Source organism: Lactuca serriola, chromosome 6 (genome assembly GCF_051521515.1).
Source record: "Lactuca serriola cultivar US96UC23 chromosome 6, Lser_US96UC23_V15, whole genome shotgun sequence".
NCBI classification, from domain to species: domain Eukaryota; kingdom Viridiplantae; phylum Streptophyta; class Magnoliopsida; order Asterales; family Asteraceae; genus Lactuca; species Lactuca serriola.
Window position 1 is genome coordinate 172491444 of NC_136413.1, and position 22618 is coordinate 172514061.

The 22618-nt window shown below is 37.2% G+C and overlaps 4 protein-coding genes across 6 annotated transcripts; 3 read left to right on the plus strand and 1 right to left on the minus strand.

The window, feature by feature from the left end:
• Window positions 1-4380: 4380 nt before the first annotated feature.
• Window positions 4381-6281, plus strand: LOC145057380 (uncharacterized). Its single transcript, XM_079005203.1, has 3 exons — window positions 4381-4776; window positions 5546-5626; window positions 5707-6281. The coding sequence occupies exons 1-3, from the start codon at window positions 4618-4620 to the stop codon at window positions 6025-6027; spliced, it is 561 nt and encodes a 186-aa protein (XP_078861329.1). The 5' UTR covers window positions 4381-4617; the 3' UTR covers window positions 6028-6281.
• Window positions 6282-9417: 3136 nt separating this feature from the next.
• Window positions 9418-10075, minus strand: LOC145060417 (uncharacterized). Its single transcript, XM_079008089.1, has 2 exons — window positions 9758-10075; window positions 9418-9687 (listed from the first exon to the last, which is right to left on the minus strand). The coding sequence occupies exons 1-2, from the start codon at window positions 10073-10075 to the stop codon at window positions 9418-9420; spliced, it is 588 nt and encodes a 195-aa protein (XP_078864215.1).
• Window positions 10076-15468: 5393 nt separating this feature from the next.
• LOC145057381 (uncharacterized) lies at window positions 15469-18066 on the plus strand. Of its 3 annotated transcripts, none has more exons than XM_079005205.1 (3): window positions 15469-15727; window positions 16896-17507; window positions 17614-18066. In XM_079005205.1, exons 2-3 carry the CDS (start codon window positions 16954-16956, stop codon window positions 17681-17683), a joined length of 624 nt encoding a protein of 207 aa, XP_078861331.1. In that variant the 5' UTR covers window positions 15469-15727; window positions 16896-16953; the 3' UTR covers window positions 17684-18066. The 3 variants fall into 3 exon arrangements, with proteins under 3 accessions (XP_078861331.1, XP_078861332.1, XP_078861330.1); XM_079005206.1 differs by having other exon boundaries at window positions 15469-15674; XM_079005204.1 differs by having other exon boundaries at window positions 15470-15700.
• Window positions 18067-20009: 1943 nt separating this feature from the next.
• Window positions 20010-21024, plus strand: LOC145057382 (light-harvesting complex-like protein OHP2, chloroplastic). The gene is made up of 2 exons (XM_079005207.1): window positions 20010-20543; window positions 20783-21024. Exons 1-2 carry the CDS (start codon window positions 20131-20133, stop codon window positions 20895-20897), a joined length of 528 nt encoding a protein of 175 aa, XP_078861333.1. The 5' UTR covers window positions 20010-20130; the 3' UTR covers window positions 20898-21024.
• The last annotated feature ends 1594 nt before the right edge of the window (window positions 21025-22618 follow it).

Here is a 22618-nt window from a genome sequence, read left to right on the forward strand (position 1 = left end):
TAGACAATCAGTTCCGGATCAGATCAGCAGCTACTTTGAGGTGAGTTACCTTCCAGTAGCGGTGGGTCTACGGCCACAATGTCGGCCCACCAGTAGGAGTTGTACGTTAGATGAATGTCTTTGTGATATCATCTAGGTTTGCTACTACACTATATGTTATATGCTAGCATGATGTGTTATATGTGTAGAAGTAGAGTTCGGTTGTTAGGACCGAAGGGTAGTTCAGACACCCCAGATATGTCTGATAATTTGTTATGTTATGATATATGTGTAAGTAGCAGTAGGGGGCGAAATAGTCCCCGAGGATCGGTTGTCAGAACCAACGGGTAGTCAGCACCCCAGAATAGCTTGACACGGGTAGACGGCACCCCAGAATGGCCGCACAGGTAGTCGGCACCCCAGAATGGCCGTACCGGGTAGTCAGGCACCCCATAATAGCCTGGCAGTATGTATGTTATGTGTTTGTATGGTATGTGGTACGATGGGGGAACTCACTAAGCTTTGTGCTTACATTTTTCAGTTGTTGTTTCAGGTACCTCTTCAGCTAGGGGAAAGGAGCCGACATGGTAGCGGCATATCACACACACTCTTGTTTTCCGCACTATGGATTTCTGGGATGTACTCTGAATTATTACTATGATATTACCGGTTTTCTATGCAGCAGCTAGTGCGAGTCAGGACCCCAGGTGGGGGAGAGTTAGTGATTCATGGCGAGAGGCCACAGAGTGGACCCACAGTCTGTTCAGCAGCGAGGGCTAAACGATACCTTCAGCAGGGATGCACAGGTTATGTCGCGTACGTGATGGATACCCGGGAGGCGGGTAAGGCGACAGTGAGCGAGGTTCCGGTGGTGCGAGATTTCGTAGATGTTTTTCCAGAGGAGCTTCCTAGGATACCTCCGGAGCGACAGGTGGAGTTCAGGATTGACCACGTTCCTGGTGCAGCTCCTATAGCCAAGGCACCGTATCGGTTGGCTCCTCCTGAGATGCAGGAGTTGTCTACACAGCTGCAGGAGCTGTTAGACAAGGGATTCATTCGACCGAGCAGTTCACCCCGGGGAGCCCCGATTCTGTTCGTGAGAAAGAAGGACGGGTCGCATCGGATGTGTATAGATTACCGAGAGCTAAACAAGGTAACGGTGAAGAACCGTTACCCACTCCTGAGGATTGATGAGCTCTTTGACCAGCTTCAGGGAGCGTCTTGGTTTTCCAAGATCGATTTGAGTTCGGGTTATCATCAGATGAGGGTCAGAGAGGAGGATGCGCAGAAGACCGCGTTTCGGACGCGCTATGGCCATTATGAGTTCGTGGTGATGCCGTTTGGGCTCACCAATGCTCCTGCCGCGTTCATGGACCTCATGAACCGCGTATGCAGACCGATGTTGGATCGGTCTGTGATAGTTTTCATTGACGACATCTTGGTTTATTTCAAGATACAGGAGAAGCATGAGGAGCATCTGATAGAGGTTTTGGAGACCCTGAGGAGGGAGAGCTTGTATGCCAAGTTCTCCAAGTGCGAGTTTTGGTTGCACGAGGTGCAATTTCTCGGACACCTTGTCAACCAGAACGGGATTCTAGTCGACCCGAACGAGGTCGAGGCCGTGATGAGATGGGAGGTTCCTAAGTCTCCATCCGAGATTCGGAGCTTCCTGGGATTAGCAGGCTACTATCGGAGATTCATTCAGGATTTCTCCAAGATAGCCGTACCCCTGACGCGGCTGACGAAGAAAGCCGTAGTCTTTCGGTGGGGACCTGAGCAGTAGGCTGCGTTTGAGACACTGAGACAGAGATTGTGCGAGGCGCCAATCTTAGCCCTGCCAGAGGGCGTAGAGGATTTTGTGGTTTACTGTGACGCGTCCATTTCAGGGTTGGGCGCGGTACTGATGCAGAGGGGGCATGTCATTGCTTACGCTTCGAGGCAGCTCAAGCCTTACGAGGCGAACTACCCGACACATGATTTGGAGTTGGGGGTGGTGGTTTTTGCCCTCAAGATTTGGCGGCATTACCTCTACTGGGTTCGATGTACCATCTACACGGAGCACAAGAGTTTGAGGTACCTCATGGATCATCCGAATCTGAACATGAGGCAGCGTCGGTGGTTGGACGTGGTGAAGGATTATGATTGCAAGATCCTTTACCACCCGGGGAAGGCCAACGTGGTGGCCGATGCGCTTAGCCGCAAGGCGGCGCCGACCAGGGATATTTGCATGAGGATGACCGTAGTGACTCCCCTGTTGGAGCAAATTCGGGATGCTCAACATGAGGCTATCAAGGAGGAGCATCGGAAGAGCGAGTGTGTGGTGGGTCAGGTTTCCTCCTTCGATTATGATAGCCGAGGACTATTAACACTACACCGTAGGGTGTGGGTGCCGTATCATAGAGGCGTGTGCCAGATCTTGATGGAGGAGGCGCATAAATCCCGATTCTCTATTCATCCAGGGGCGACGAAGATGTATAGGGATCTTCGTCTAGATTATTGGTGGCCCTGCATGAAGCGGGATGTGGCTTGGTACGTTGAGCGGTGCTTGACCTGCAGGAAGGTCAAGGCCGAACATCAGAAACCGCATGGCAAGATGCAGCCGTTGGACATCCCGTTGTGGAAATGGGAAGATATCACGATGGATTTTATCACGAAGCTTCCCAGGACCGCGCGTGGAGTAGATTCGATTTGGGTCATCGTGGATCGATTGACCAAGAGTGCTCATTTTATTCCGATTCAGGAGAGCATATCGGCCGAGAAATTGGCCGACATCTATATTAGGTAGATTGTGGCGCGGCACGGCGTGCCAGTATCGGTTATCTCGGACAGGGATGTGCATTTTACTTCCAGGTTTTGGAAGAGGTTTCATGACGAGTTGGGCACTCGTTTGCATTTTAGCACCACCTTTCACCCGCAGACAGATGGTCAGAGCGAGCAGACCATCCAGACTCTGGAGGATATGTTGCGGGCGTGCGTGCTAGACTTCGGTGGTAGTTGGGATACTTATCTTCCCTTGGCTGAGTTCTCGTACAACAACAGCTACCACGCGAGTATCGACCGCCATCCATTCGAGATGTTGTACGGACGGAGGTGCAGGACCCCGATATGCTGGGGAGAGGTTAGTCAGAGGGTCATGGGGAGCACTGAAGTGGTGCTCAAGACTACTGAGAGGATTCAACAGGTTCGGAGCAGGCTTCAGACCGCGCAGAGTCGGCAGAAAAGTTACGCCGACAAGCGCCGATCCGACATGGAGTTCCAGGTTGAGGATATGGTTCTCCTGAAGGTGTCGCCTTGGAAGGGCGTCATTCGATTCAGGAAGCGGGGCAAGTTGGGCCCGAGGTATATTGGGCCGTTCAGGGTTGTAGCCCGGGTGGGCAAGGTGGCCAAAATCAAGAACCGAACCGACCCGGCGGTTCTACCGGTTCCCGGTTCCTACCGGTTCTTGTCCTGTCTTCAAATGTTGGAACCGGTCCTCGAAAAATAGCATCATACGGTTCCGGTTTTTGCCGGTTCTACCGGTTCCCAGTTCCAAAAATCCATAAAAATAACGTTCCGGTCCCAGCCCGACCGATTCTATCGGGTTCCGGTTCCGGTACCGGTTCCGGCCGGTTCCCCCGTCCATATGCTCATCCCTATTTGGGATGTTACAAGTAATATGGATGAAAACCCTAAAAATACGTGAGCTTGGGCCTGAACAGGCGCTACGCTGCGGTGACCCTCGAAAATACGCGTTCCATAAGTATCACGCCACATCGTGGGCATCTATGCCCCATGTCGTGGCTGAGGGTCTGCCCTAAAAATCCTTATTTGATTCCTTAATTTTTGGCTCGCCTTCTTCGGAAAACGGGATTTTACATATCGAGATTTTCACGATGATCACAAAACACCTACATAGACTGGAATACACGATTAATTGTATCTCGATAGCTAACCATATACCAATGCTTTTTCATAAAACCCAAAATATTGTTTTCTTTAATTTGTCATTTGACATGATTGATACAAACTCAAATACACCTAGTACGTATTTCTACATTTTTGTTAACAATCGTATATAATTGTCTGAAATACATAAAACTCTTGTACAACCATCCATTGTACTCATACATATCCTTAATGGAATCATAGTTTCATGCTTGGTGACCTATAAAACCATACATGTTCATCTCAAGCATCTTGCTTAGTTTTGATGAGTATTCCCCATTTTGATATTTGAGTATGTTGTACAAAACCCTAGAAATCACTATTCCACCAAAAACTCTTATAACTCTCTCTTTTATAGAGTGAGTGATCAAATCATCATTAGTGATACATGACGAGGGCCCAACAAAATGTGTATTGCCACGTCTAAAAGAATACAACCTCAAAAATATATTTCCTTTTCTTTTTTGGGCACCGATCATAATTAAATTATAAAACTATAAAATCCTAACGCAGAACCTCCCAACCTCCCTTCGTTCGCCTCTCATGGCAGTTTGCTCTGCCTCCGCCACCGCCATCGGTTGCTAGTCGTCGTAATCGGTGTCGGCGTCCGATTTGCCGAAAGCATCAACGCGATACGTCGACCTAGGTTTTCTAGGGGGAGGGAGAGATAATAAGGAACGATTTTTGTTTGTGAATTATTAGATATATAATACGATGGCGAAGAAGAGGAAATCGTTGGCAACGAGCCTAGACGAGGTCGATCGGACTATGTATTCGACGTTTTGCAACGCCGCCAACTCTCTCTCTCAGCTTTACTCGCAAGCCATGAGCCAACAAAAGCTCTCATTTCTATCCGGTGAACGCCATGGATTGGTATATCAAATTATAGATTATTTCCTGTTATTTGATTATGTTTTTTTTCCTGATCTTACTTCATTTCCAAAAACCCTAGTTTTTTGTTTCCTGTTTTTTTACCCAACGTAACCGACGTGTTTATGTACACCACACCGATCTTTTTCTATGATTTGGTAGCTTCGAAATCGGCCTGTATTAGTATTACCAAATTGATTAGGTTATTGCTATTTCCATTTCGCCTTTTTCTGTTCGAGGGCAAGTATCACATCTCCTTCATTGTATTTGCCAATTATATATAATGGACTCCAATCCTGCTAGTGCTGGATTTAACCAAATGTTTGATGTGATTAGCACAATTTGCCATAGACACAAGTTTTCTTCTTCTTTATGTAGACACATGTTCCTTTTATGAATGCTGAAACTGCAAAATCTTGAACTGGTTGAGTAACGACTACCTTGAATACTTTTTTGTTTATGATCCATGGCTGTGTTTCTTCTGTGATGAGATTACTTGTTTATCTGTGGGTTTGCTTTATAGCTGTTAATATCTTTTCTATAAACACTTAGTTCTATTTTTATTGATCAAACAGGTATTCATAAGATTACTAAGGTGTGCATCAAGCCAAAGACTATCAAAACCCTAATGAACTTCCTTAAATTGACTTTCCATTTCCAAACACAATGTATTAGCCTTTTAGTTTGTAACCTGTAATTGATGAAAGTAATTATAAATTTCACTTACAAAAGGTTGAATCTTGTTGACTTGAATTGAAATTCCATTTTTCAGGAAAAGCTATATCAATGGATTTCCAAGCAATATGCAGAAGGATTGAGGGTGACCACTGAAGACATACTAGCTTATATCCAGGTTACCATGTTATTATACATGAGACTTTTGATTACAAAATTACTTATTTACCCCTATAACATACATATATGAATGTGCAGGCTGAGTTAGAATCTTCAGTGGAGGAGGCGCCAATAGCTCCAAGAACATTGCAGCAGCCGCCACAAGTGACAAATCCGTTCATAAATTCAGGGCCATCCAATGTGCCAGGTGGCATACAAGGTTTCCGAGGTGAGCTGTGTGATCAGCCGTCAAAAAACTACATATTTTCTAATGCTTTATCAAGCCCTGTTCGTCGCAGCCTTCAAAGCTATCATCATATATCATCATCATCATCATCACCATCATCATCTCATGAGCATCAGAATTTTGATTCTTCAATGGATGCAGATAATACTACAGGTCATGATTCTACTCTTTGAATCTTTTTTTTTACGGTTTTATGTATACACATTAAAACGTAAAAGAAAATGGAAAAAAAAAGGTTGTTAAAGAAATTAAACTAGTGGTGAAGGTTGGTGAAGAAAAAATTAGGTGTTATTTTTGGTGGCTAGAGAGAGAGAGAGAGGGAGAGAGAAAGAGAATGTGAGTTGTGTGGATTTTTGGGTGTTATATGTAAAGTGGTTTTACTTTTACTGTTTTACATGTATGCAAGATTCAAATATTTGGATTGCTACTGTTTATGCGTCTTTTATGCTTTGTATGGTTATATATGATGCTTAAAGAACATTTGAAAAAATGACACCATAAGGAAAACATAAATGAGGGCAATTTTGTAAAAAGTTAGGTCGTGGAAGCCTCATTCTTTTCTCCATCAAGTTGTTCTTTATTGTGTTAAGAAAAAAGAATTCATATATAGCCATGGCTGTTTTTCTATTTTCATTCCATTTTAGTGTGTATTTTTTATTCGTTTCATTTTCCAGAATTAGAAAACACATTCTTAAGGTCTCATCAAACTTCAGTTCTTTAATGCAAGAATTGCAGAAATGGTTCATGTGCAATACTAAAACTTTAGAAATGGTCAATATGTTATTAATTTGTAGAATTACAGTGTGTAATAGTATATTATTAATTTGCAGAATTACAGTGTGTAATAGTAAAATTATAAAAATGGTTTTTGTGTCCTTATATTTTACATGGAATAGATAAAATTACAGAAATAGCTCATGCATAATAGCAAGAAATGTAAAAATTACACCAAAGGTCACTGTGTAAAAGTAAAACACACAAATGATTTGTGTTCAGGAAATAACTTTTTGTATTGTATTAGGCTGGATGGAGTGGTAACATTCTTAACATGTTGTCGCATCATATTTTTTGATGCTTAGCATGTTGTCACATTAGGTTTTTTGATGTCATGTCAAGTTTTTTGAAGACACATAGCATGAAGAAAATGATAGCATTTAAGTTGCAAAATGTAAGGAGTGATGGTGTGTTAGTTGAATGAGTTCTATTTTAGAAAAAAATAAAAAAAAAGAAAAAGAAAAAAAAAAGTTTCAACCAATGAAAACCCAACATCCAAGTTTCTCTCTTTTCTTTCATCTTGCTATGTAGATGGCCCGACAATTTTAACAAGTCTTTTAGCATCTTGATGGGAATGGTACTAGCACTTGAAGTTAGGAGGCGAGAGCGGCGATGCCACTCCCTCAAGCCTTAGGGGTCGTTTGATAGTTGCTGATTGGGTTAGAACTGACTGAGTTAGGAGCTGACTGGGTTAGAAATGCTGACTGAGTCCACATCTTACTGAATTTATGTTGTTTGATTATTTATCTGACTGATTGTGCTGAATGATTAAAATGACCATATTATCCTTATGCTGTCCTTTTGTGCTGGATAAAATAATTATACAAATAAAAATTATCACATTAAATCCAAATTAAACATACATAATTAAAAATCCAAATACGAAGTGTAATACAAAATCCAAATACACATTGTCATACATAATAAAAAAGTATATCATTTAACGTGAACCATTTGAAAGTAACTGATTAGCAATCTGGTCATGCAAATAGTCATATACTCAACGGCTTCCGAACCCCATTCTATGCCTTGTATGTTTTGGCCCTCACTTCCTCCACCTCCCACATTAGGAGTAACCATATTGTTTTGTTCAAACTTCGTAAATAGGTCATCTTCAATATTGTACTTCTTTATAAAATTATGGATCGCGACACAGGCAATGACTATGTCTCTTTGCACTGGAAAAGGATAAGGAGCCATACGTTTTAAAATTGAAAATCTCGCCTTCAATACACCATAAGCACGTTCAATGTAATTTCTAAGTTGTGCATGAGCATGATTGAACCTTTCTTCCTTAGTTAAAGCTCTGTTTCTTCGAAAATCAGCTAACCAATACCTAGTATTGCGGTAAGGAGCCATAAATCCACGGGTGTTGGTGTATGCGGCATCACAAAGGTAATATTTATCTGTAGATGGGTGACAAATTAATCATATAAATAATATAGATAATAAAACTTATAGAAAAATGACAAACCTGGTGGAGGGAATGGAAATCCAGAAGTCGGATTAAATGCAACTTCTTTCAAAACTTTAGAATCGTGTGCTATGCCCTCCCATCCAGCCCATACAAAGGTGAATATCATATCAAAATCACAAATTCCGATTACATTTTGATAACATTCACCTTTTCCTCTTCCCCTATAGCGAGTTTGTTCATCAACGGGCACAACTGCATGTACAAGTGTTCCATCTAGTGCACCTAATGCTCCAGGAAATATGTTTTTTAGCCGTCTATAACGTTCCGAGGTATTTCTTGTTGTATTAGAAGATGTTGGTACAATAATTTCTCTTGCAAAACACATCATTGCTTTTAGCACTTCATGAAAACATTGATGAATCGTTTGTATGGAGTGGTGAAATCTTTCTTTAACAGCTCGAAAACGTTCATTATGTCCTACAACATGTAAAAATATAACCATCTTCTCTTCAACGCTTATTGTCCTACTATGTTGCAACCAATTTCTTTGAGTAAAATGATTGCATAATAAAACAAATGCATCTTGTGAAAGACGTATCATATCAAAACATTGTATAGGATCTCCATGTATCAAATCTTGTGTATATGCATGCCCATTTTCTTCCGATTCGTTAGCTTTTATTCTTTCTATTCTTTTTTTTCTTTTCCGAACCAACATCAACCAATAGCATGAGAGTATAAGGAAACCTAAAAACTCTCCTTCCTTATCCATATGTAACCTGTTACATGTTAATACAAATCACATAAGTTTTATAACATAAACCATAAAATTAATCAATAACATTAAAATGGATGGCATATAACTCCATAAAATAAAAATCCATAACATAAAAATCCATAACAAAAAAGTCAATACCAATTAACAATCCTAAACATAACACATAAACAACCTAAACTTAAAAATCCTAAACATAACACGAAACAACCCTACACATAAAAATCCATAACATGTACCATAATATAAATCCATAAAGCATAAAGAAAAAAAATCCTAAAGTCATATTAAAGTCAACCAAGTAATCCATAATTCTTTCCCGCACTTTTCACCCATAACTCACAAGTCGAAGACTCGAGGCGTAACCAAATTTTCCTGTTACCAGCATTTTCAGTGAACAACATAAGAGCGGTGATGTATTTAGGATCAGAATTTCCCCACTCCAAGCCTTTCAATTTTTCAATACATTCATCCATCTCCTTGTCAAGATTATTAGATTGCGCGAACGCCTGAGCTGCCTTCATAATTTCCTTGCCAACCTCTCTTATGTCATCATCTAGTGTTTCCGTGGGTGCATTTCTTTTTCCTCTTTTATTTTTAGATCGGGCAGACGAATCTCCACTTGCATGTGATGCACTTGTAGGTGGGTACTGTTGAAGCTGAGGCTGGGATATCCATTTGAGGCGGAGTATCTACCATCTCGATATCCTCATAATCTTGTGTGGTAAAGGCTTCTGCAGGATGAGAGAGTGTCGAAGATGGTCCCCGACTAGCAGCACCGGTCGAGGTCGCACCATCAAACAACTTGGTGCATAGATCAGGGTAAAGGAGGGGTGCATTTCTTAATTTCTCAACCATCTTGTTCAACTGTTTGAAAAAATAATTTTATTATTAAACTTTTTAATAAATAATAATGTGTTTTAAATTAAAAGATTACCTTTGCTTCCGCTTTCCACTCTTCATCCGTCATTTGAAACGTGTTTGTGACAAGATTATAGAGATTCCCAGTTTTGTTTTTTAATTTCAACCAAAATGCATACTTGCTTTTCAAGTAGTCATAACGATATTTCATTTGTTTTTTGTCAACAACAAAGTCGTGTTCTTTTTTTAGTTTTTCAGCTATTGTATTCCATGAGGTACTTTTAAGACCACTACCCTCCCGACCGTTATTTGTTAGTTCTTCGATACATGCATCAAGAAAAGTTTTGTTCACAAAATCCGAAGACCAACTAGCTCTACTTCTCTTTCCAGCCATGTCTAAGGAATAAATAAATGTATAGCTTGTTATGCAAGTATATACACATATTTCCACACAAAAACGCAAATACATATACATATACAAAAAGATGTAACACAAATAAATACACCAATATACATATAAATTTGCACACATATATGTTGGTGATTTTATATCACTAATATTATTGAAGTGTAATGGGGTTAATTTGTTGATCAATGTCACTTTGACAATTATCGAACAAATTAGTATGGTGCGGAGTGCATATTTGTTTGATTTTGTCATTGTTGAAAGTATACTGCTATTTAGAGGTGAAGCCCCTGAACTGACGGGGGTCCGGGGGCAGCGCCCCTGGGAGCGGGGTCCAAGGGGCGGCAGCCCCTGGCGGGGTCCAAGGGGCAGAGCCCCTGGCTTTATGGTAGTTTAAAAACACCCGGTTTTGTGATCCTTTTAATAGACCCGATTTTATGGTAGTTTATGACAGGTAATATGACCGTTTTTGGACAAGAAGTTATTTAGATATATAACTACCATATGGCAGTTTTAAGACAGAAAGTTAGTTTTCTGTTATATATGATCAATTTCGGATTCTCTTTTGGGTACAGATTCATAACATCTTCTTCATTCTATATTCTAGAAAATTAGTGAGTTTCATCCGATAAGAGATTTTGAGTGTACCCTCGAAATGCTTTAATCTGAAAGTGTTTCACAACTCTCACTGATCCAAGTATATCTATACCCCGAAAATCTAACAATATACACAAGTATATACACATGTTTAGCTCGTTATGCAAGTATACACACATATTTCTACACATATACACAAGTACATGTATACATATACATATACACATAAACATATTTGGAGGATATATAGTAATTAATCAATACACATGTTTAGCTCGTTAATTACTATACATATGTTTAACTTGTTAATTCCTATACACATATACAGTAATTAATCAATACACAATTTTCTGCATCATAATTTTTCCTCGTTAATTTTGTTCCTTTAAAATTCAAAAACACAAGTACATGTATACATATACATATTCAATTTTCTGCATCATGAAATAACATGTATGCTCCCATGGAAATTTTAGGAATCAAGAACATGAAAATTGAATTCTAAAGGAACAAAAATAACAATTTCTGTTGCTGCTGTTGTTTATAATGCAGAAAAAGTTATCACTTGTGGACAATTTTGCCCCTGAATATGAATGCAAAAAAAAAAGTTAGAACAACACAAGGAAAACAAACCTCCTGCGTATGTTGCTGATGGAATTCGTTGCTGGAATTTAAACCTGCGATTGTTCCGATTCACCAATTCTGTTCATGCAATCGAAGTTCTTGCTGTTGGCCGATGTGGTAGTCGCTGGAAGGTAAACGTGGGAGCGATGTTCGCTAATCCGATCGGGTAGAATGTAGGGCAAGCGTATGTTTTTGTTATTTTTTTCTCGGTCCGTCGATTAGAAAACAAGGACCGAGTCCTCTCTTTTTTTTGGATCGGATCCTAATGTTGGACCGAGTCCTTCCACCTATAATCAAAATCAAACATGCCAATTGGTTTTTTATGGACCCAGTCCCTCTTTGGACCCAGTTAGATACTTTATCAAACGACCCCTTAGTTAATTCGATTAAAAATAATCTTTTGAATTATTTAAGGGTCCATGTGGTTTTTTGAAATCTCAGATATAGTTATTAAGTTTAAGAAAATGTCATAAATAGTGTCTGTGTTTCAAAACTTTTAACATATAGTCCATCCCCTCATAAAAAGGCTTATATATATTTTCTAATATATTTTTGTTTCTCTTTATTTAAATCTATTTAAAAAAAAGAAAAAGAAAAAAAATAAAAAACCACCTTAGCCTCTCTCTCTCTCTCTCATCGGAGGAAGAGGAAGCATGTTCTTTTATCTTTGAATGCTTCATATTAGTATAACACACATAATGTTCACATCTTGCTGCCACAACAATCAGTAATCAATTAAAATTTTCTTTAAAACCAACAAACCGCCTTTAAAACAAACAAACCGAAATCAAGTTCATGAAATTGAAACCAACAATAACATATAATGAACAATCTCACCTCTCGTAAATTGATCTTTTCACCATCGACTTTTCCTATTTCGAAAACTACCATTCTCGATACATGGGGCTAAACCAAACATCATGGACAACCAAACAAGACAACGAACTCGCTATGGTTGGCACTGGCGCCAGAGGGGGACTATTGTGAGTAGACGAAAGTTCAAACCTAACACTACCACTACCAACTTCATTACTTGAACAAATACAGTTCTTGTTCTTTTTCAGTTTCTTCTTCCTCGCCTTCTTTCCTTCCCAATTTGTGGATGTCCTTATCATCATCGACACTGACACTTGCGTCAGAGCAGTGCATCCCAATCCCCTATATTGGTAAATTTGGGGAAAGAACAAACGGAAGTGGAAAAAGCCCTTGGTTGGGATTGAGGATGATGAGTAGTGATTTGATAAGGCAAGGAATTAAGAACGACAATAGAAGAAAGAGAGTCAGGGTTATGATCGTATTTTCTCATCATGACGGAGACTAAGTCGGATGAAGAGAGGCCATCGTTGATGAAATCTTTGAGCTTCCTTTTGATCTGTTTTTGAACGCAATTGATGGTGGGAGAATCGAGGAGAGTCATTGAGGGGGTGTTTGACTTGTCTTTTTGAGAGGCAAAAGTTCTTTTTGGAAAGGTTACAAAAAGTCAAGTTTTCCTAACTTTTCCAAAAAGCCAATTTTCCTTCTATCTAAAATCCAAAAGTAGCTTTTAAAATGTCTCTACCAAACATCTTTTACCTTTTATCTTTTTTAAAGAGGACTTTTGCCTATTAAAAAGACAAGCCAAACACCCCCTGATGGTTAACCATCGATAATTATGTATGTATGTGGAGTGTGTGTATCTGTGTATTATGTAGTGTATTTATGTGTGTATTGTGGAGTGTGTGTGGGGGTTCTTTCTCGTAAACGAGAGAGAGAGAGAGAGAGAGGCCCAAGGGCGGGGTTTTATTTATTTATTTTTTAAAATAGATTTAAATAAACAAAATCAAATTTATATTAAAAAAGTATAAGTCTTTTTATGTAGATGATAGACTATTTGTTAAAAGTTTTAAAACCACGTGGACCATCTATGAAGTTTTTTTAAACTTACGGACTATATATCCCATACTCTTGAACTTTCTAATTAATTGTTTTGTTAAAGTTAAATATTTGGTCAATGAGAGTGTAGGTATGGATGTGAATATGGGGTAGGTGTGGGGTGGATGTTGGAAAGAGGTATGTGTATGGATATAGGTGTGGGCATAGTTGGTTACCATCTCACATTAAAATAAAAAAAATAAGAACATCTGTAATATTTTGTTTCTATATGATATAAGCCCTAATTTCAATTGTCTAAAATAGCTTCCAATCGAAGTTAAATGTTTCTAGGATGGTGAGATATATAGATTGTGCATCAGAGTAATATACTCAATCTGTCCTAAAATTATTGTCTACGTTTGACTTTTGAAATCTTTCCATGTCAACTTTGACTATAAATAGCTCTATTTGTGATATATAATCTTTGATGAAACTTATAACAATGAAAATACATCTAAAAAACAATCTATTCATATATCTTGCATAAAAAGTTATATAACAAAAAGTAATTATTTGAGGTCAAAGTTGAACAAAAGAGACTTAAAAAGTCAAACGTGAACAATAATTTTGGGACGGAAGGAGTAATGGTTTAGGACATCTCTAACCCTACGCTAAACTTACTTTTAAACTAAAATGCTCAAACCTCACCACTAAACATAAAACTATATATAGTGTATATATAGTGATGATAAACAGTATAATACTAAATATATTGTTACATTATATATCAACACTGTCTTTGTATAAATCGTATAAAATAGAATATAACTTAAAATATTTTTTTAGTGTTAACTGTAATGGAGTTGGATGGAGAGAATTTAATGGTTGCACTATCTTTCCATTATAACAATAAGTTTAGTATAAAAGATAATATTAAGGGTAAGATAGGTCTTAATCATAAAAACAAGCCAAAATTATATGTTTTGTTTTAGGTTATAATGTATGATGTTTAGAATATGATGATGTGTCATGGCATGTATATTTGTTTTAGGTTGCAACGTACGATGATGATGATTAGATTTTATAACATACATCATATTAGAATGTGTTTGGTTGTGAGGATTCTCATAAAATTTGATATAATAAGATTTAAGATTCTTTTTTTTTGGGACATGATTTTAATTTTTTTTTTAAACAGAATTATCTAATCTAGAAGTCATTTTAAGTAGTTAATTTCAAGTTTTTAGCTTTTATGTTTTATATTATTTTACACACTTTTAAAACTTATAACTATTTTTGTACATAAATAAAAAGAACAATATATTCCAATTTCTAAAACTTATAACTATTTTTGTACATAAATAAAAAGAACAATATATTCCAATTTCTAGCTAGTTTTGCTATATATCTTTAATTTAGTATTCATTTTTAATGAGTGTTAAAATATAGTGTTTTTGCTTCGATTTAAATATAAATGTCTAAGATTGCTATCCAATGTAATGATTGTTTTGATGCTTCTTTGCAAATTTGAAGATATTAAATTTGAAGTAAAAGCCATTTGTGTGCTTTGCAACAAGCCACCTTCCCTTTTTGGCTTTTTGGTTGACAATGCCATTATAACCTCCATGAAGCCACCTCCCTTTTATCATTTAAAAAAACCCCATGTCAAAGGTCCCCTTTCTTAGCCATTTCCATTTTCTAAAGATGATTTATAAAAAGCACCAAAATAATTTTTATTCTACTTTTATGACCATGCAAATTATTCCCCCAACATGGTCTTTACCATTTACATTGTTAGAGTATCTTTACTAGTAGTATCTCATGCATTGGAGGTTGTACTTATGATCGTTTTGTGCCATGCCCAAATCATCTAGATACAAATGTAGGAAGTCCATAAATAAGAGTAAAATTACATAATCGTCCCTATAATTTGGGATAATTTGCATGTGTCAATGTACAATATAGAACTATTTGTTTAAGCAATGTATGATTGTAAAAAATGAACGATCTTCATACATTTTTAAAGGGTGTTACGTTTTCAAAGGTAGTTATCTACTAAAAAACGGAATTAAGATGAGATAAATATATTCAATATAAGGATAAAAAATAATATTATCTTAAATAAAATGATTTAGAAAATTATAAGCTTTTTAATTCATCTTGGATGTTTTCATTTCATATAAATGAAATTAAATCGTGATATAGAAACTTTTGTTGTAGTTTAAACTTTAAAGACATTGACTTTATATCGAAAACAAGAATGTAAGCAAAGCAAGTATCTTTACAAGTTATAACTGGAAGGAGAAGGAAAGGTTACACCATTGTCAAATCTTGATCTCAATAATTAATTAAAACTTCGACACCCACAACACAAAAACGTATATTCACTATTCACCCCTTCGAATGTTTCTTCTAATCTCAGCTCTCCTCACACACCGCAGTCTTTCTTTCTTTCAAACGCTTTTCCGGTGATCGGAGGCCAACAACTATCAACTCCGGCGGGTGGCGCAGACATGTAAGCTGAAATCGTTTCTCAGATCCGTGAGTCCTATTTTTCCTCCATTACATGTATGCTTTTCGTTAATTGAAGCATTCGAGTTTTTTAGGTTTATTTTTTCACACTAAACAAATTAGGATCTTGGGTATGTGGTATTTCTTTTTCTTCCCTTTTTTTCATTTGGGATTTTATTGATTACTAGTGACGAATCTGATTTTGTGATTAGATCGAAAATATTCTTGACCTTTTTAGGATTTAATTTCGATGTTCCACTAGAGTTTTTTCTTTCGTATGGTTTGCAATCTTCGTTCGCCATTGATTTTGTCGTTAGAATATTTTCCGGTTTTGAGATTGATTAACTAATGCTTTCTTTCGCCATTGTTGATGTTTATTGTAGGCGACCATTAAAGCATTTCAAACAGCTCAATCTAGTTGATTTCAGAAGATTCAATATTTTTTAGGTCTAATTGCCTAGGGAATAACAGTTAATTTCTTCTTTTTCTTTCTCTTTTTTGCAAATGGAAACAGTAATTCAATTCTTCTGTTAATAATTATGCCAATTTCGTTGGCCATAGAGCCTGATTTCAAGTGAAATGGTGCACACTTTTTGGTATCGAACTGATTTTTTCAATAAAATAGTCTTCTTCATGGATCCTTATAATTTCATCCTAAGTTCAATGGTGAAGAACTACAATTATCTTCTCTTATCCTCTTCATTTATTTGATTTTCTTCTTTAGAAATTCCTATTTCTTAATGCGTTGTACTTTGAAGGTAATTATGTGATATTTAATAATCAAAATCAGATAATCAGCTGTAAAAAACATGGTACATAAGATAGTGCATAGATTCTTTATTTCTTTTTACCACTTCAAATTGCAATAATCACTTTTGATAGTATCATAACGTGGAGTATATTCCTAAATTTTGATTATTTAAAGAAGTAGTAAGTAGTAACAAATAAACTTTACTCCACCCTTCTTTTATTTACGGGCATTCGTGTCTTTTGCACATTCAAGAGATTCATAGCAAATTCCTCTCCCACGATTTTGGATGTGACAAAAAATTGCAAGACATCAGTCCCAGTCACAGTCCAAAGCCAAAATACAGTACAACCTGTTCTGTTATGTTATGTTCAGTCTTGTCTTGTCCAACCTTTTTGAATGAGACAAAAAAAAATACAACTTTTGTCCGGTTGACATGAATCTTAAATAGTACACTTTTTGTTATGTCTTATTAAGGTGTAAAAGGTTTGAAATAAAGACACAAATTTATGGTGTGCTCAAATGAGAAGAACTGATGTTATTAGCAGTAGAAGGGGGAAGGTTTTTTTCTTCCTCAGCTTCAGGGTATAGCAACGGGCTCAACCTTCTATTTTTAGGTCATAAAAAAGAGGAAAAACCCATGAAAGTTACACCGTGGACCCAATACCATTTGGTGGACCAAGAACCCGACCCAAACCCAAACCCAAACCCAAACCCAAACCCTAACCAACTGGCTGCCAATAAGAACAACCGTTGTGGCTGCGGGTGCGCTTCCTTAGCCTGTTTCGGTCGCCCCGATACCACCGCTGCCCGACCTGCCCGAGAAGTAGTGAAAACCGCTTCTGATTTGGAAAAAATTGAAGAAAACTTTGGTAACTTAGATTGTGTGGAAAGCGAGGAGGGGAATAGTAATGGCATAAACGTAAATTCTCTTAAAAGTAGCTTGAAAAGACGAGGTGTGGGTGTGGGTGTGAGTGTTTCTGTTAGTAATGATGATGAGGTGGGGCCCGTGGAAAATGAAAGAAGGAGTGTGCATTGGACAGATGTTACGGGTGGAGAACTTTGTGCTATTCGGGAATTTGAGCCAAGGTATCATTAATTTGAGAAGTTTAAATTTTCATTTATCATTTATCGGATAGAAGATGTGGAGGCTTAAATTTTCATTTATCTAACTCATTTCCATGTGTTATTGCAGCGAACACAGTGATTCGGACGATGAATTTGAAAATAGTAGCGGGAAAACATGTGCGTGCAGGATAATGTAGTTTGAGATTTTAGGTTTGTGTGGTGTGCTCTTTTTTTCACACCAAAAGAGAGATTGATTGGCACTTTTGAAGGAGTAAGTAATGAAAAGCAATGGTCACATCATGTCAACATGCTGACATGATACAACTATTGTAAATGACACAATGACTTTGTGTGTCTGATTGGATGTGACAGGTTTAGTCATTGTTGTCATTTACAGTGCATATGATATGGGTGTTGTATCATGTCTGCATTATGATATGGTGCTAACGAGTGTGTGAGTTCTTGCGAATGTCTGTTTATATTCCAGTTTTGTTTTTGTTTTCGTTTGTTTTGTCGTAATTAACGTGGTTTTATTTAATTTTGTGATTTGGTGTTAATTTTAGAATTTTGAGGTTTTTTATTTGCTAGTGGTTTACTAGATTACCAATATATGGTTTTAAAAACATGTGTGGTTACGCTAAAGTAATATGCAACATTTTTTTGGGTGGTGGCGAAAGGAGCATGTAGAGAAAGTTTGAGTATATCCAACACTATATGTAGTTGAAAATTTAAAATGATGCATGGATTGAAGTATGGTCTAAAAATGATATGGTATTAAAATATCATGTAGGAGTAAGTGCCAACAAAAGCAACATACTTTATAATTACTCTTATTTTATGTGGAATACCAATATATTTTAATCACATCATCTAAACTTAAGGAAGTATATTAATTCAAGTTAAAATTATTTTAGGTTATGTTATCTTTCTACACAATTTCAAACATGTTTTATACTCTAAGCAATGCACTTGATTTATAATAGCAATGTACTGACATGTCTTTACCGAGAATAGTGTCATATATATTATTGAATTACATTTGCCCTTACGGGTTGGTTTTCATGTGGGCATTTTGGGTTTTGGCGAATAACACAGTTGGGTTTGATTCCAAGTTTCCAACAACGAGGCGAGTTCATGACTTTTAGTCTCATAACCCTAGGAGGCTCCTTGCTAGTTCTTCAAATGCTAAGTGCTTGTTTTACTACTCTCAAATGATACTCTTTTGGGGTAGTTAGAAATCCATCTTTTAGGGTTTGGAATTATGTCTTATACATAATAACATTATACTTACATTTGGTTACCTATAATACCGGTACATCAACCTTTTACCAATAATAATATGTAATTAGGAATGGAAATTCAACCACATGGGTTTGGGTACACATGGATATCGACCCTAACAGGGTGGGGATCCCCAGCTTGATAGGGAATGTTGCCAGGATGAGGACTAATTTTAATACTAGTTATGGTGCGGCCTGTCCCAATTACTACTTGATTAGCGTGTTCAAAGCTCTTATGGTCATAACCTAGCAATCTACAAAATCTTGACCAATTTGCTAAATCAACTTTTTTGAACATTTTAGGTAGTGGCGAGTAAGACCTACATAGTTAATATAAAGGACGTGTTTGACAAAGAGTTTTTGATAGCTTTTAGCTTTTAAGAAAAAGCTAAAAAGCATTGTTTGAGAGCATAAGCTTTTAACTTTTAATTTAAACAAAAAACTCATATTCAAGTAGTAGCTTTTAGCTTTTAGTTTTATATAATTTCACATTTAAAAACTTTGAGCTACCTGTACCAATCCGTTAATTTTGAAGACCATATGCAAAAGGTAAAAATGAGTTGGTGACTAGGATAAAAAAAGAACTACCTCTTCATTTACAAATAATAAATGAAGGTAATTAGCAACAAAATTGTGATAGAAGTCTCTTGATTCCAACGAATAAGCTATTGATTTCCAATGAAAAATTTTGTCTACGAAAAAAAAATCAATTCCCCTTCACTATATGATTCTGTACGGTCGCACACCCCACACCTTCTCAGGGTTTGCTCTGCACTGCTTTTGCCGATCATTTATACACAAATAAAAGTTACATCCACTAGCTAGTTGTGTCAAACACGTTGATAACATAAATTAATAATAAATGTTAAAATAATTATAAATATCATTTTACCGTGGCTTAGTGGGAAAATGAAATTCAATGATGATTCGAAAGAAATGTGCATGAAGATAAAGTTTTAGGACCATCCGATCTAAATTTTTCGGATTTGGACAAAACCAAAGAGTTGATTTACGTAATTTACTTCAAATTTTTATATGATAATATGTAACTTTAGGATACAAACACATTTTATGCTATTTAATATTATAGTTTATACTAGTATGACTTACATAACAATAAATTTTATATCATTTATTAGGAATAGAATATATAAAACTTTATTAATTTCCGAAATTTACCTTACCTTCTTTTTTTTCTACAAAGAAAATTCGTAGATGGCTAAAACTCTTCTGATATATTTCTCCAAGACTTGGCCACGCCTGATCCACATACACTTCTCATGATTTTGATCACACCCAAATCAACTCACTATTCCATCCATCTTTCTTAATCCCACAAAAATTTGCCAAAAATTCTTGGAAAAATGTCAGTTGCTTCAATCCAATGCATCAGAATCACAAATTCTTCGTTAAATCCATCATCACCCGCTTCTTCTTCGTCTCCTTCTTCATCAATTGCTCCCGGATTCCCATTTTCAGCAAGCAAACGATCTCTAATTACCATAAGATGTTCTCAAGCTGATGGCCCTTTAAGAAGACCCTCAATTGCTACCCCACCCGTAAGACCTACTCCTCCTACGCCGACTCAGCCGAACCCACCGCCGTCTGTATCTTCACCGCCGGAGACTACGGCGGTGGGCCAGAATGTGGTGACGATGGAGTTTCAGAGACAGAAGGCGAAGGAGCTTCAGGAGTATTTTAAGCAGAAGAAACTTGAAGAGGCCAATCAAGGCCCTTTCTTTGGGTTTATCGGCAAAAATGAAATCTCCAATGGCAGGTTAATACTAAATTATCCATCTTTGTTTCTAATTTTGACTTTTGTGGTCAAATTGGTTATATTATAATCCATGCTTGACATAGATTCTTTCAAAATTAATGCAATCAAAGATATATTCGATTTCATAACCATGATTATGCTCTTCTGGGTTTTACAAATCTTGAAAATCAGTTCATGAATGTATTAAATTTGGATTTGAAAATATGTTGAATTTGACTCTTTTTGCTTATTTTGAGCAGATGGGCGATGTTCGGATTTGCAGTTGGGATGTTAACGGAGTATGCAACAGGATCAGACTTTGTTGATCAAGTGAAAATCCTGCTCTCCAATTTCGGCATTGTAGATTTGGAATGAGTCTTTTCTCTATTCCTCTGCATATTACAACTTTCATTTGGAAATTACTTTTATTTTACGTATTCTATTCATGTAACTCCTTATGTTAAAAAAAAAAGAAAAAAAAGAAATATAGTTGGTTTTGTAACCTTGTTGTTGGCATTCTATATTGTCCACCCTTTGGGCAACTCTAAAGAAGAAGACTAGGATGATGAACAAAAAACATTTAAAGAACCACAAGAAATGAAGAAACATTTGAAAATTGGCATGAGGTATGTGAATTGTGATCCCTATGGCTCTTAGAAATTACACTTACACAAATTATGTCGGAACCCAATTCATGTTTTTTGTGGTTAATGATTTTGTAAGGATATCAGCGGGCTGTGCATTAGTTGAAATATTAGATAATGAAATGAGGCCATCTTGAAGTTTTTCACGAACAAAATGACAATCAATGTCGATATGTTTGGTGCATTCATGAAAAACAGGATTTTTAGCAATATGTATAGCATCCATATTGTTACACTTTAATGGTATATGAGTGATTTCTGAGACATTGAATTCTGCAAGCAACCTACTCAACCATGCAAGTTTAGAACATATTTTGCGTATAGATCTATATTCAGCTTCTTATGATGACAATGAAATAGTTGCTTGCTTTTTCGACGTCCATGAGATAGGACTACCTTGGGTGTCTTAGCCTACAACCTATCTGAACCGCTCTACGGGCCACCAGCCTGACTGGACCGCTTCGCAAGGCATACAACATATTTGGTCGTCCCCGGGTGTCTTAGCCTACAACACAAAGCAGGATCGCCTCAACCCAAACCAGCATGTCGACATATGCAACAAACAAACATGAACACAAAGCCGACAAATACAGATAATAATACAGATCTAACAGATCATAACATCATATAACATACAATAACTAGGATATTAATCCAATGGGCCGGCCTTGGTGCCTTCGACCCGTAAGTATAGTGAGGAAAACTCACCTCATAGTCTGACGAAAATCTGATCAATACTCTGCTCCCGAATATCGGCTCAACCCAATTCCTAATTGTCAAAACATTTCCATTCTAAATTAATAACATTTTCCCACAAATACCCTTGGTCAAGACTGGTTAAAGTCAACAAGTCAACCGAGTCAACACAGCCGAGTTGACTCAGGCTTCTTATGCGGGGCGTACTACGGAGGTACGCAAGGAGTACAAGCATGTCCGAGGCATCGAGGCCAGATCTATGTATGCGTAGCGTACCCTGCGGTATGCCCAACGTACGCAACAACCCTCCTCTTAGCCTATTAAGCATGTATTTCTTCGACTTAACACGTCCAATTGCAGATCCAAGGCTAAAATACTATCATGACTCATAAAGTTTCCAACTTTATGACTTTGCATGGCTAGTAAATGCTTAAAACACAAAATTTCATCATCTTAATGCATTAAGACTTTTTATAGCATGCTTGGAGTGAAACTAACCATCAAGACTACATTTTTATGACTTAAGACCCCCCCCCCCCCCCCCCATAAGGTCTAAAAGGACGACTTACTGATCAAGAACATGCCATACTAAAAAATCAGCATATTTGGGACCAAAAAGTGCTCTAAAGGAAGAAATGACAAGATCTACAAGATAGAGTGATAAAGTTGTGAACTTTTTACCTCCTGGAGGTTGCTAGCAAGTGTGGAATCCTATATCTAAGTTGCTTCCAAGCTTCAAGGTTCTTGCACCAACAT